This window comes from Diorhabda sublineata, chromosome 4 (genome assembly GCF_026230105.1).
Source record: "Diorhabda sublineata isolate icDioSubl1.1 chromosome 4, icDioSubl1.1, whole genome shotgun sequence".
In the NCBI taxonomy this organism is placed as follows: domain Eukaryota; kingdom Metazoa; phylum Arthropoda; class Insecta; order Coleoptera; family Chrysomelidae; genus Diorhabda; species Diorhabda sublineata.
The window spans coordinates 395,715-411,801 of record NC_079477.1 but is presented as its reverse complement, the minus strand read 5'-3'; the positions used below and the strand labels follow the sequence as shown (position 1 = coordinate 411,801).

The 16,087-nt window shown below is 32.6% G+C and overlaps 1 protein-coding gene across 4 annotated transcripts in view; it reads right to left on the bottom strand.

The window, feature by feature from the left end:
- The window catches only part of LOC130442549 (uncharacterized), a 375,907-nt gene that overhangs the window by 181,134 nt on the left and 178,686 nt on the right, over positions 1-16,087 (bottom strand). For 2 of the 4 annotated variants that reach the window (XM_056776741.1, XM_056776742.1), the window contains exon 2: positions 8,698-8,743. The exons of the other annotated variants lie outside the window; for them this stretch is intronic. In XM_056776741.1, the coding sequence (XP_056632719.1) occupies positions 8,698-8,743 (46 nt within the window). The remainder of the gene's footprint in view (positions 1-8,697; positions 8,744-16,087) is intronic. 4 annotated transcript variants of the gene reach the window in all.

The following is a 16,087-nucleotide window of genomic DNA, read 5'->3' as shown; positions in this document are numbered from 1 at the left end:
GGACCAAAAGGTTAATGTGTGGGCTTATGGACAACAAAATCATTGGTTCTTTCTTCTTCATAGAAACCACAGTTACTGGCTGCGTCTACTTGGATATGATTCAAAACTTTGCTCTTCCTCGGTTGGGAGAATTACAGCCGATTGTTTACTTCCAACAGGATGGTGCACCATCACACTGGTTGACAGCAGTTCTTTAACGATCGGACGGGTTGACCCAATTCCATGGCCACCAAGATCTCCGGACATAAAACCCCTCGACTTCTTCTTGTGGGGTTATTTAAAAGACATTGTTTACGGCGACATGTTACAGCGTACCTGGCTTGAAATTGATTACAGACTGGAATTGCTTGGGGGCCACCAATGGTGCGCACGTCGCACTAAAAAAAAACTTTATTAGTTACAGTAATACATTCAAAAGACAGAATATAAATGTCTTGTTTATTTTCCAAGTTATGAATTTTTGAAGTTGTAAAGATAAATATTTACTTTGTCATTCTGAATAAGATTTTTATTTATATCCTTTATTATACAAATTGCAATTCTGATTGAAATAGTCACGAATCTAACTGACACGTATAGTAGATTAAAATTTCAACGCTAATAAAGAATTTCTTCATTCGAAAACGTGCTATCCTACGGCGGCGAGTTCGTGTTTTATACTGTACCGTCTAAAATTTGTTTTTATTGCGAAAAAAGTAAGTAACTGAATGTTATGAATATCAATATATGTATTAAAATTTATTAATTATTATATTGTAAAAGAACAGATCTGCTATAGATCCGCCAAATCACGGAAAAGGCTATAGAGTTCAATAAGTGGTGCTTTATCGATCTCACCCAAGCATTTGATAGGGTACAACTCTAATAAAGTGAAGGAAGATTCACCTCAACACGAGAAATGGAATACCTGTATCAGACAAGGAGACAGCCTCAGCTCGATCTTGTTCAGCATCATAATAAATGAGATTATAAACGAGGTAAATCAAGCTGTTGACGCAGTTATGTATAGGTTTGAACAAAGAAAATCAGTATCCAGATAACCGAGGAGATGTAAGCTCGCGATATATGATCAGAGTGATGACTTCCAGGAGTAAAATCAGAATATACAAGACCTGTGTGAGACCAGTGATGACAACAAAAGAAATGATGATATAAAGGAGATATGTGACATCCGGGATGTAGTGAAATGGGCGAGAAATCGGCTAAGGGAATAGGGAGACCACGTCAGATGACCGGTTGAAAAATATTGCAAAGGAAGAAAAACCTAATACATCCTGATCACCAGGATGACCACTTACAAGATGGTTTGAAAGCTGGTCTTCATTATCTCAGCCACAGTTGGGCAACCATTGATGCAAACGCAGGACTAAGTCCTAATGTGTCAATAAAATAGTTCGTCCTGATCCCAAAAACTTGTCAATTATAATCCAAAAGTATTTTTCTTATCTTTGAAATAAATTTTCATGTTAGGTATTCAATATTGTAACCGAGTTTTTTTTATCGGAAGGACGTTTTCAGTTCTTTGATGATTTGTTTCAATGTAAAACTATTCCATCAAGTTTGGTACTAAAAGATTCATTGTAGTAAAATTTTATGCATACAAAGTAGCTCGTAAAAAATCCGGTGACCCACAATTCAGTGCTCTATATCCTAAATACTTTTATATTTCGTCAAATTTTGGATTATTCAACTATAACCTCACATCATTTTCTTATTTTCCTTTTTTGAAAACCGCTAGGGGGATGTGCTTGGCGAATATCTCGAGTAGTGATATTTCCACGTTAAATTCATTGTAAACGGTTGTCTATGGTTTGTAAATTAAACTTTGATTAAATCCCGATAGTTTATTGGCTATAGATTAATTTACCCTTTGGACAAGGATTAATTAACTAAAGGGTTTAAGCCCCAGAAAAGTAATTTAACTCGCATTCTTTCGGGTTTTCATTGATACAAAAAACAGTTTGAGATTTTGAAGAATCAACTTTTATTTGTTGTTGTTTTACAATAACTATTTTTGAAAGTTTCCGAATTCTCATTGATTCAATAATAGAAGAACCTGCGTATTTTTCCCTTATCAAATTATAGACATTCAGCAGTATACGTTAGCTATAAAGTTAGCAAACATTTCTTCGATTTTCGCAATATAAACCAACATGGTAGATTAGATAAAATGTACAGTTTGTATTATCCACATTTTGTGTCAATATTTGATTTACTTTCATCGTATTCCACATTCGACTACGTAATTGATTGTAAATTATGAGTGTGTTATAATAAAAATAAAAATCAAAAGGATTTTGAGCTTGAAAACTACTTTACGCACTCGAAACATACTTGAAGCAGTAGTGCCTGAAAAAAATGTATTATTAAGGTCTCCGTAGTGTAGTGGCTAAAGTACGAGGCTCATATGCGGGAGGTCCCAGGTTCGAGTCTCGCCGATGCCATTTTTTATTTTTCTACTTATGTATTAATAATTATTTTTAGATCGCACTTATACATGCTGAAGAAAAGAGTTAAAAATTATATAACTGCATAAATTTTTTTGTTGTATTGTTAATTTATTCCAATATTGATTAAAATTTTCAAAATGGCGCTGCTAATGCCAACGCCAATGTATTAAGAACCAGCTTTCAAAAGAGCTTGTATAAGACAGCAATTTAAGTGAAGTTTCTTTTGTTATTTCGAAAACAATGGATTCAAAACAATTTGATTGATAAAAAAAGTACCGTACAAGCTCTGAAATGGCTTCGAAAGAGTTGTCCGGACTCTGCTCCATCAAAAACAACCATTTGCTGATGGTTTGCTGAATTTATACGTGGAGATGAACGTTCTGGTGGTCCAATTAAAGAGAAAAGTCCACAAATTGGTTAAATTTAATCGTAAAATGAAATTGCGTGAGATAGCTAAGGCCCTAAAGATATTAAAAGGCAGTGTGGTTATAATTGTACATAAACATTTGATAATGAGAAAGATTTTTTCAAAGTTAGTGCCGCGTTTATTCACAGTGGATCAAAAACAACAGAACAGTCTTTGGCTATGAATTATTATCAACTCCGGAATCAAAACGATCATCATCTGAGTGGTCTGCAGGCGGTTAACCACGTCCTAAGTGTGCAAAGACCCAACAGTCAGCTAGAAAGGTTATGGCTTCATTATTTTGGAATGAGTTTGGAATATTATTCATCGATTATCTCCAAAAGGGGTAGACAATCGATGGTGAGTTGTTGTATCGTTTGAATACAAAAATAAGGAAAAAACTGCCTCATATTACATAAAACTGTTTCACCAAGACAATGCACCGATTCACAATTGAAAGAATTACATCCGAATTGCTTCCTCATCCGCCGTATATTCCAGATCCGCTCCCCAGTGACTACTCGCTCTCCGGTAAGAAATTCGGCTCAAACGAAAAAGCAATTGCTGAAACTGAAGCATATTTTGAGGCAAAAAGACAAATCCTGGTACAAGCACGGCATTGAGAAGTTAGGGAAGCGTTGGAATTGATGATGATTGATGAATAAAATCGATTTTTGGCAAAAAAATGCGTTTTTTTTTTTAGTTATTCTGTAGATATTTTCGCCAGTAGGAAAAATATTGTATGCAATTCGTGTGTATACAAAGTTGTTATTTTTTTCAATCTGTGTCATATTTTTTATACAATTGTTATTTAGGTGTTCATAAACTTTTGCCTCATCTATTATAGAAAAATAACTCAAAGAAATGTAACCAATAGACGACGAATAAAGAACGGCGAGTTCCCATATTCAATTCGAATTGCTATAAACCAAATTCATATTAAGCAATAAATTTTTCTGTTACGTCAAAAATGTAATTTTGCGAATCGTAACTTGGTCGGAAAGGCGACAGGCGTGCAAGTGTTTTATTAACGGTTTTTTTTTCACCTTATCTTCAATTAACGGTGTTGAATATCGCTCACAATAAAGCGTGATGACGTAAGTTGAATACGGTTAAGATAAAATGTAAAGTTTGACTACTGGAATCGTTGGAAACGAATCTGCAGATCGCCATGTCAAATAATCCTCCTTAAATCCCAGTTCAACTTGCCAATGATCTGAAAAGTAACTTCAGTGAAGAATCTTGGCGCCTAAACTTTTTGTCCTAATCTAACCTAACCTAAACATAACCTAACCTAACTTAAACATAACCTAACCTAACCTAACTTTGCTTTGTTCTTCTGGTTTGTTTTATATATTTTATTATTTATTTCAAATTTTTCTTGGTTTTTTTTTAATAACTTCTGTTATATTAGGAAATGAGGAATGTTATTTAATGAAAAAAATACCGAGTAGTCAATACTTTTATTGATATAACTTTTTCTTACAAAAAAATAACAATTCAACCTTCGTATGTTCAATATACAAACGTACAAGGAGACTTTTAACTATTTTATTCATTATTTTGTTGATGATGATGTCATTATTCTAAGAAAAATTATAACGATAACGGCAAAATTATCGTTTATCTTTAATTCACAATATTGCGCGAACGAAGGTTTTTAGAAAGCATTACGAATTGTAAATTTATATAGCGAGTATGTAATTTGTAATGGATTTTTCATTATTTTTATTTTCAAAATATCTAGTTCGGAACATTAATAAAACCGTAAATAAAGACAAGAAAATAGAAAACGTTCATTAAAAATTTAACATGGATTTTTATTCAACCTAACCTTTTTTATCCTTCGACAGTTTCCCTAAATAAAACAATATTTCTTCACCGCTCGACTGACCAACGTCTGATCCAACTGATAGCAATAAATTAACCTAATTCTCTTCGATATAGTTGGTAGCACGTTTCAGGAAAAACCAAGATACCTACGTCACTAACAAGAACCAAAGGGAGACTCTAGCGGAACTAGGCTACTTATAGAGGTTAGGTACGGGATCATAATGACTTCAACTGTTTCCCGTGATTTTTTGATGGCATTTTTGTAGCATTTTTTGAATTGCAAACACGTTTTGATTAAAATCGAATCGAGTTAAATGAATGTACCCAATAAAAAATGAAAAGACCGATTCCTAACTTAATTATTTGCCTGAGTTTCTGAATTTCTAAAAATTGAAGGTTCGTTTATAGTCCGGTCAAATTAGACCAAAAAAATAAAAGTGAAGCTACATAAATTCCCATCAAGTTGAGAATCAGTAAAATTGTTCATAAAATAGAGTTGAAAATGAAATTTGAATGTTCCCCGTCATTTCCGTGTATGGAAAAAACTGTATTTATGGTCAAAGGTGAAAAAAATGAGTTTTTCGCTATTATCAGCCAAACGATAAGTTTTATGATAAAAATACCTTAGACAAAAATTGTAAATCATAAAATTATCTACAAAAAATGTATCGATACTTTTTTTCCCAAGAGCTACCGTTTCTGAGATGTATTGATTCAAAAAGTTCTGCATGAAAAATACCAAAGCTGCTTCGTTATATCTCAGAAACGGTGGCTCTTGAGAAAAAAAATATTGATACGTTTTTTGTAGATAATTATCTGATCTACAATTTTCATCTGAGGTATTTTTATGATAAAACTCCCCGTTTTGTTCATAATTGCGAAAAACTCATTTTTTTGACCTTTGACCTTGAATACACGGAAATGATGGGGAACATTCAAATTCTATGTCCAATTTTACTGATTTTCCGCTTATGGGAATTTATGTAAATTCGAATGTCTAAATTAACCGGATTATTAAGTAAATATTTCTTTTGAAATTCTAGACGGAGCTCATTATCTGTATGTTATAAATCAACCCACTTTTTGGACTCGATCGGGTGTCGCCAGAAAAGTGACAAAATAAGAAACACATGTTCTACCAAAGATGTTTATTCGAGATATAGGAAATAAAAAAGTCAACAGTGTTGTCACGTAATCTTAATAGATGGTAAACACCGGAATGTTGTGATAAACTAGTTTCATTAATATTATAACCTAAAAATAAATCGTTAATAAGAAATTAAATGAATTGTATACCGATATATTTTCTTGTTTTTTTTTTTGTTAAAATTTATCATAAATACAAATAAAATGTGTAATTTGTTTTCATGCATTCAATTTCTTATTTTTCATATTGCAGGTGCACGAAAATTCTTGTTAAATGATGCAATGAATGCATTTATGATACTCACTAAAAACGAAAGAATTATTTAATTATTTCAAAGTAAGCCCCAGATGAGACATAACTAGCCAAAATATTCCAAGATCAATATGAACAATATTTTCTGTTTCAACCTCAATTTTTCTCGTTTCACTTAAATAAACTATATCAAATTTTTTTCTCAGAAAAACTGACTTAGCTATTGTCCAAATATCAAAACTTGATTCGGCATCAAAATGACAAAAAATTTGATTGATTTCAAAAATGTATTTGATAAAATGATATTTGAAGATGTTCCCAGAATTAACTGATCCAATAAAGAAAGCAAATTTTGATCTCTTTTGAACTTTATACCCAAACGGTTCGATCCCCTTTTTATAATAAAAATCTTCAAGCTCCTCAATATAGCCAATAACTGCCGACATCACCTTGCCAAAATCCTAAACCACTGAGACATTTTTTCAAACCTAGAAACAGAAAATAATTCGAAGGGGTTAAATCTGTACACGAGATAACGATTCAAACTTTTTTTCATTAATTTTGTCCACTGGAATAACTGATGTGTGACCTGGTGCATTGCACTTTCTTCTTAGCCAAATTCGGCCGTTTTCGCTTGATTTCTTCGCTCAAAAGCTGCAGTAATAATCAAAATAGTCAATGAAAATTATACCACGCACATCCCAAAAAACCCATTTGTTTTATTTGGAGCCGATTCTCCCTTTAAGTTAAGACCTCTGCGACTATGGTCTTCGCAGGTCGTACAACCTGGTGTAAACTCTGATAGAGTATATTCTAGTTCAGATTTTATATTTGTTGGGCTGATGCCTTTTAAATTAATATATTGTATCACATACAATCAAAAATTCCTCGCAAAGAAAATGGGTTTTTACATTTACATAGAGCCGTTAGATGGAGCTCGATTGATGAACAAAGATGTAGTGTTTTGTACACATCTAGAAAAGCAAACGATGCATATTTCTGTCTTCTTCATCATCAAGACAACATGCTGCTAGGAGAAATAATCAAATCTTCTTCACTTGGGGAACTCCCTACCGTTTTCCGAGTCGCTGCGAGAGAATGCGGACGTGCAATACAAGTTATAACAGCTGGAAAGGTATGCTCTAGACTAGTGCCGGAGTGTAAGAGAATCCTTCAAAATCTGGTGAGTGATGGGTGCGAGATACATCTCGTTTGGATACCCGGTCAGCCGGGCAACAAAGTCTACGATGAAGCGGACTCGCTCGCCAGATTGGGATCGGCGAACCCGCCAATGGACCCAGAACTCATGCTTGGTGTGACCAAAAATACTGTCATAACGTCTCTCAACAGAATTCTAACCGGATACTGCCACCTTCACACCATGGGCATCACGGATGATCCGGAGTGCCGCTGGTGTATGGAAGAGAACGAAACTGCAAACCCCGGCCTAACGGCATCAAAGGATTCAACCCAAAGCGCCTATCGGCTTCTCAAAGGACATCGGCTTTTTAGTATTTAGTTGTTTACTTAGTTTTCTGAATAAACAAATTTTTGATTCAATATTTCATTTTTTTTTAAATTGTTAAAATATCAAAATCACTATCAGCTACATTCTTTTATATTATTGGTCTATAGTTAAAACGATTCGAGTCGTGAGTAAACTTGGTCGACAAATTTCATTCCCAGGTACATTAGTTGCATTCCTCTCGGTCGAGTAATTTGATAGGGAGTTTTAACACGGCAGATAGATATGAATATACGAAATGTAAACTAGCTCGGTAAGCAAATTCATATGTTTCCCGGACGCAAACGTTCATTTTGCAATTTGGTCGATTCCACATCGGATAAATAGTCGGTGTTAACAATTGGTTATCAATTATCTAGAAGAGTATTTATAGCGTGTGGACAAATTTTAATACATCAGGAAGTTCTGTCGAGGTTATTTTGTTTAGAAATATCATCATGGACGTGGAGGGGCCTAATCCAAATGACGTGAAATTGTAGACATAATCTGGTACTTCATATACGTCATATTAATTTGATAAAGCTGCGCCATCTGTGTGTCAGTCACACGTATTATATATGAAGTTTCTAACAATCGGCTTTAGTATAATAGTCACGCAATAAAAGCAATCCCTCTGATATTAAAGATAAAATTTAATAAAACGTTCTTTTTTTTTTTTTAAAAAAAGCACCTGAAACTTTTCTCGAATTCAACATAATTCAAAATCCCTTGAAAGGTACGCCTTTCTAACTTATATAAAGTTTTAAGCGAAATTGTGAAGTTCCAGAGAGAAATTATATGACCCAGTTTATCTCATCGTCAGACAACTAGAAAGATTTTCTTTTGTAGAAAGTCGTTTCAGGATATGTTCGACACGACATCATTTTATGTTATTCTTGAAAAGTGTCAGATCTATCATTGTTTCAAAATTTAACGAATCAACTCGTATTCTCGCAACGTTTTACTAGGCGTCAATTTTTTTGAAACACAAATTTTATAGATTTATTAATATGACTTATAATTGCCTTTTGTTCATTGTCTTTTCCATAATCGTGAGCGGAATATATGAACAAAAATAAATAATAGAATAAAATGAAGATATTACCTGCCACTGGCGATAATTTTCTCATCACACACCATCTTGATTTCCACTGAAAAAAATTCGAATGAATTGCAATAATTTATCGTAAATAATACCACGACGCTGCTGATGAAGTTCAATCGCTTCAAACTATTTTTGGTACTTAATATTCCTAAGGATTATCTTTAATGAATATACATGAAAAGTTTTGTTGAAAAATCAGTAGTAAATATGAAAAGTTATACCCTAAATTATGTTTTTGAAATATCAATTCAATTTTTCGATATAATAATATAAAGAAAGTTTAAAATTCGAGGTATATCCTCATGGACGGAACAAGTTTATAAGAGAAATTGAAATTTTTATAGAAAATGAATCATCTCAGTTGATTTTCTGCATTTTCTAACGAATTAATTACTAAATTACATTGTATACGACTTTCCATCCCTTGATGTGAATCACTTTGTAATTAATTCAGTTCTCTCTGATCATGAAGCTGTATTCGACGAATTTGTAATCCCTTAAGAAACATTCTCAGTTGTTGAGTTTTCATTCTAAACAAAACTTCGTCAAATTTCACTATTTACGTCTAGCAAATGATTGGATAGATCTTTCTGACGATATTGACTCTAAATTCTCGAACTTTCTCGACTATTAAAGAAACACGTACTTCATCCAAGAATATGAGATCACTCTTGAATAAAAAAAAGATCGCTGAGCTTGGTCTGTTATCAATTATTTGAAATTTACGAATATTAGCTCTAAAATATCCACGAGCCGAGATGTGTCGTTCAGCCACTGACAATCTCTTCCTAAGACCTGTAAATAAATCTGAGCTGGAGCAAACCATACTAAGAATCCTACGGCATCGATGAATAATCACCTAAGTTAATAAATTGCCAAGTGGTGTGCTTCAGGGTTCAGTTCTTGTATCAATGGTCTCACAGATCTATGGATCAATGGCCAATTCACTTTATTCGCACCAGTTTAACCTGGTTTGGTCCAGATAGACAAGCTTTACCACAAGCAAACATCTCGTAACTAGTCCTGGTCTAACGCAAACGGTTTCTGTTTAAAAACTTTAGTTTTATCTTATAAAGAAGGTTTGAAACCTCTAAAACTCAACGACGACTGCGATCTTCAAATTAAACCAAATTCCTTGGTCTAAATATCGACGCTGCTTTTCGATGGTCTGTAATTAACCTTAAAATTAATTGAATTAACCTCTGATTGTTACAAAAAAGAACTATTTGTTATATTTATGGTTTGAGTATGTAAAAAAACACAAAATTCTAACTCTAACACTTCCACAACTCAACTTAGAGCCCCATTCATACTTTCCTCTTCTAGTAAAAAGATTTACTTGACTATACCTAGGGCCTCGGTTTCGATAGATTTTTTTTCTGTTTCAAAAGCATGTCAATGGTATTTTCTCCGAGTCGCGTCATTGGTAAATTTTTATTTTTTTTAGTATAAAAAGTTGGAAATCGAAATAAATTATTTTATATTATGAGGCGTTTGTGATTCATGAGGTTTACCTTTATATTTATCGCATAAAATAAGTTTGCATCCTTAATGAATTGATTATAAATAAAATATAATAGATTTCACCATTGACGATGGAGAATTCTTCGCGAAAAATCTTCTAAATAATATGTAAATAAACTTATCAGTATTCAAATACGTATACGAAGATTTTGGCAATGAAATAATTATCATAATTTGGCTATAAAATTTTTAAAAATGTATTTATTAGATATTTGACCCCAGGAAAAGTTTCTTTTGTAGAACTACCTGCGATTAATCATCGTCACATGCAAACTTTGTCATTCATTCAAATTCATTTTATTGTTTGATGTTCAATAAATTGAGAATCAGAAAAAAATTTACTTCCGTACTGAAAAATGCGAAAAGTCAGAATGGAAAATAACCATTTTCTTTTCGGAGAGGAAAATTATGTTCTAAAGGAGAAAATTTTTTGACTTCCGCTGTCAAATATATTTTAAACTCTTAATATTCGTATTTCTTTTGATTTCGTTGGGAGAAGATTCAATGCCACTGCTTTCGCCTCTTCAACCATATCGTTAACTTCGGCTTCATTTATTTATACGAGGTCTGGCTGTTAAATAAGGAGCCTGGTTACGGAGTCTTCTTTGGTGAGGGCCTTTATGAGCTCTGCCGTTTTTTACTTCACCGCTTTCATAGACTCAAATCGGGTCCTTTTTAAAGCAGATCTTTGTCTAACCTAACGCAGACCCGTTGACGCAAGAGCTTTTGGTACGGAGTCAAATTTTTTGTACCAACTTCGCACAGACTTTTGTCATGTGTAATTAGTATCTAAAAATTGAAAAATTATTTTAAAAAACATTTTTTTGGTTATTGAATTCACAAAAGAAAAGTGTGTTGGTCTGTATTTGATTGTAAAAGCGAAGCTTGTCGTTTTTATGAGTGCTAGTAAATTATTTACAAGCTTGCCAAATCATTTCTGTTAAAATAAAACTCACTGGTAGTAAATAAACTGTTTTAATTTGACATAATAATCAAAATAGGTTATGTAAATGTCAAAAAAACCACTTAAATCAGCATTTCATATCAATTATTCGATTTTCTGTTATTATTTCGTGCGGATTATGTTTAATATGTGACGTTTGGGAACAAAAAGTCATAATATGGTATCACAATCTGTTTAGAACTTGCCAACACCGTATTACAAAGAGTGTAGGGAATAAAGCATTTTTCAAGTAGAAATCTATGCAATTAAAAACTGCATTCAGTTTCATTATTATCCTAGAATAGATTCCGGGACATAGACAACATAAAACCAATTATTGGGTTAACCTACAGGGGCAAAGACTGGGAAACTGTAGCCAGAGTAGATCAAGAACGACGTAGTTCTATCTGAGCTACATTTGATTTTTTTTTTAGCGAAATTCAGTAGGAATGATATACAGAACATCGTTTGCATTTATTTGTGAATACATACTTTTATGTAATCTATAAATTATCTAAAATTATCAGTGATGATTTATTTATATCTGAGACATGAGAATGTTTCAGTTAATAAATCATTTTACTAGGGACTGGATGGTTTTTATTATCTTCTTCCTGCACATAATAAGTTTGTGTATAGAAACAAGTTGTAGATTTAATAAGATATAAATGACATAATTCAGTTGTTTGCAATATCTTTTATTCGACTGTTTATTAAAGCAAAGTAGATCGTGCTTTACAGGACTGCGCAGCACATCACTATTATAATTTACGTTTCTTTATTGTATTGACTATTTCTGCAGAGCTTCGGTGTCTGTAGCTCTCGCCTCGGATATCAAGATCAATATTGAAATAGCTCGAAAGGCATTTGCCAAGTTTACAAACAGAAATCTAAACCTCCACGTCAGAATAGGTTTCATGGAATGTTAGGTGTGGTAAGTACTCTTGGTAAGGAGTGGGAACTTGGACCTTGAAAGCTCAAAAGGTAAAAAAAACTTGAGATGTAGCTCTATAGACACCTTTGTACCTTTTGGATCGTTATATAAGCAAAATATTGAGATTTTTTTCTTCTATTCATAACCTGGATCCACTATCATAAATTAAAGCAAACATACCGGGAGCGAGCTTACTCAAAAAAGGCAAAGACACTCTCATCAGCCAGAAAAGTGGTGGAGACCATCAATTGAGAGTATTAAGCATCATTATTTGATAAAGTTGAAGGATAAATCGTTTTTCCATCAAGACAACACACCTTTCAACACTTGGGTGATCACCGTAGCTTAAATTTACGAATTCGTTGACCGATTTCGTATTCACCAGATCTGACTTCCAACGACTTTTTCCCGTTTCATAACCTCAAATTTTCACTTCTAAGAAAGAGCGTTTTTTTCCTATTAAAACGCTTGTTTTGAACAGAAAAACTTAATTCAACAATAAAACTGAATTTCATCCAATTATTTCGAAGATAATGAAGTTTTTATTTAATAATTTAATATATTAAAATACCGAGAAATCATGAATAATTTTACCAGTTTTAATTTATGTGGAATAAATTGGTTTTTCGGTATTTGTTGCTTTTTGTTTAAATTAGTTTCGATAACGGAATGTTTGTTGTCTTCATTTATTTGAAGATAAACTATAAATATATATTTAAAAACAATAATGAACTACCATTTGGTTGGCCGTCCAAGGAAATATCATTGCTGACATTGGGACACGACTTGTGCCCCATTTTACCCCAAATTCCAACGAGCCTCGAGGTCGACAATGATATTTTCAAAAACGGCAAATCCGTTGGTAATTATCTATTTGTTCTGAAGAAGGAACTAATGTACCAGGGGGTGGTTCGCTACATTGATTGAGTTAAGTTAGCTGACCACTTATGATTACAAGGGTAGAAAATACGAACCCCGAGGTCGGGGATTGCTGATACATAATTGGAAACAACGGAATGAACGCATTAGGATTATTTTGCAAGCATTGGACATGCTTATCAACTTGACTCATAGATATCACCGATCAACAGAGTTCAGAGCTCTTGGTATTTGTTATTTGATAACTTACCTGTTGCGGAATAGAACCCGCCAAGCACAGGGTAGTAGATTCGTGCCTTCTAAGCCGTAAAATGATATATCAGTTTTAGTTATTGTAGAAAGGGTAGCATTTATTCGATGGGGTTGCCGGCTATCTTGATAATCAAGCTAACGATACATTCTGGGAATTTTACGACAAAAAATCGGCAGTTTTTGAGCTTGTCTAACTTGACAGACCTCAAATGTATCTTTATTTGATCACTAGCAAACTTCGTACCGCCTAATAGTGGATTATTTAGTTTTTTTAATACTTATTTCGTTATACGACATATTGAAACGTAAGTTTGAAGGAAAATACTGTTAAATATGCCGCATTCCAATGATTCCGGACTGATTTACAATTTGATTTTAAGCGACTGTAGTTTCCAGTAGTTGATTTCGCTATAAACAAATCCCAGAGACAATTCGTGTTTATTAGAAGATATAAAAATGTTGTTTATAGACTTTATCAGACAATTCTTTTCATATTATTATAGTATATACTAAAATTTGATACTAAAGTTTTAAGATGTCTTGTATAAACAAGAAGGCCACCAAGGAATCCATCTCTTTAGGCTAATCAGACCTATCGATCATAAACCGTCACTATTTTAAGAGAAAAATCTTTATGGGTACTCATTAAAGCTATTTCAAAGCTACTACTATAATTCAAAAAATTTTGATTTTATTTTGATTCGGTTATTTATATGGTTTCGCTCGAAATGCATTAATCTTAACATGATTGCCGCTACTTTGTACGTCAGATATGATACAACTCTGTTATATTAATAATCTGATACAATCTGACACGTTTTTCTATATACTGTGAACACGCAACCAAGTTTAAAATATGATTAGAAAAACAGCCGCATTAATTGAAAAAGAAATTCTAATTACTGTATCTTATTTTCATCAAATTATATATTATAATAAATACTATCTCTTACGTTCAATAATTTATTTACACACTATACAACGCACTTAACTTATACTAATTTCTGCGATTACTTTTACTTTGCTATTTCTCTGTTCACTACGATTAATTATTTAAAACTAACTGAGTGTATACAAATTATTTATATACCCAAATAAAATTCTAGAAAGTTCTAGAACAAAAAGAAACAATAGAAATACGTGTCACGAGGGGGAAATGCGTTTGGCAACAACAATATTTCGATATATTACAGAAAATATCTAATTTTTGACAATTACCAACATTTGGCAACGACATAACCTCTGAATGTTAATGTTATACCAAATAAAAAGTTTTTACGCGAAAATTTTTCCTCATTATTGCTCTGAGCGAGGAATGCGTTTGGCAACAACAAAATTTTCATATATTTCCGTAAAAAGTATTCCCAAGTTTCCCTAGAACTAGGAAAAATACCTACGTTTGGCAACGACGCAATCCTTGAACGTTTGAAAGTTTTAAGGTTTTAGAAAAATCCTACGTTTGACAAGAGCGGAATCCCTAAACTGTATAACAAATTAATACATTTGGCAACAGCGTAGTTCTCCGATGATTTCGGGCAGTTTTTTACAAGTATATGTTCCGAGGGAGGAGGTTTTTTGAAAAAATAAGTTTGATAACAACATTAATGCATAAAAACCATCAAATTTCAATACATTTGTCGATAAAGCAGTTTCCATTATTATTCTGGACATTTTTATCATATGCCTCGAAGAAATGATGGGTTTGAAACAACAAAATCTGTATTTCAGCGGAGAATAATAAAATTTCCAGAAAATTAAAAGAATTATAAACACTTGAAGCAATCCCCGAACTTTATTCTATAAAAAATCAACAAATTTCATTATATTTGGAAGTTTTCACGTCAAATTTATTTCTCCAAAGCATAGTTTCTTTAGAACTAGGAAAAATACCTAAGTTTGGCAACGACGCAATTTCCGAACGTATAACAAATCAAAAAATTTTCAATTATAAACCAAAGTTTCGAATATGCCGCAAATTTACACTGAGTACATTTGCAAATTTGGAATTTTCAAAACCGATTTATATTGATAATTGAATTTTTGAAAAATGTATAATTCTTCCCACAATTTGTTGTGGGCTTTTTCAATAATCACTGTATATTGTATGAAAAAGTAAAATTACATTTCTTTGTTCATAGTGGATATCTAAAAAAAAAGCTAATTATATTTAATTGCCAGTTGAAAACCGATGGAAAATGAATGTAAAATAGAAATACTCGCTAAAGATAAGACTTTTTTTTTATTGATAACATCGCTAATTTATTCAGTTACGTTATCAATTCCAATTCAATACGCTATGTTTGATTGAAGCAGTGGCGCCGGTTAGATGTTTACAATAATAATTGTCTGCTTAGCGATAACGATAATGGATTCGGTTAACTGTATGTTTCATTGTAGGTTATGTTATCAAATATCAAAACACGAACTAGCATTATTCCTTTCAGATTGAGGCTACATATTTAATAAACATCTAACAAACAGTTAGTCCACGTGGACTCATCATTTCCACATAAAAACATCGAATCGAAGCTGTCGGAAGGCGTATGTACACAACTTCTTTGATAGATAAAACAAGGTTTATTATAATCTGCAATTGATATTATACGAGTAGAAATAAAGATCCAAAAATGGTAATACGATTTCAAGGAATTATCAAGAAGAAACTTTAGTTAGTTTTTGAAACATTTAGAAGTAAATATATCTGTTTATGACCGCAATATTGTCTACGTTGCAGCAAATATACACTTTATCTGATTCAATTCAATAACTATAGTTGTTTATCTGTTCGTAACAGATCGAAATTAAAAAAAAAAAAAAAAAGAAGAGAGATTCTGTACACGCGAACTGATTTATTTTAT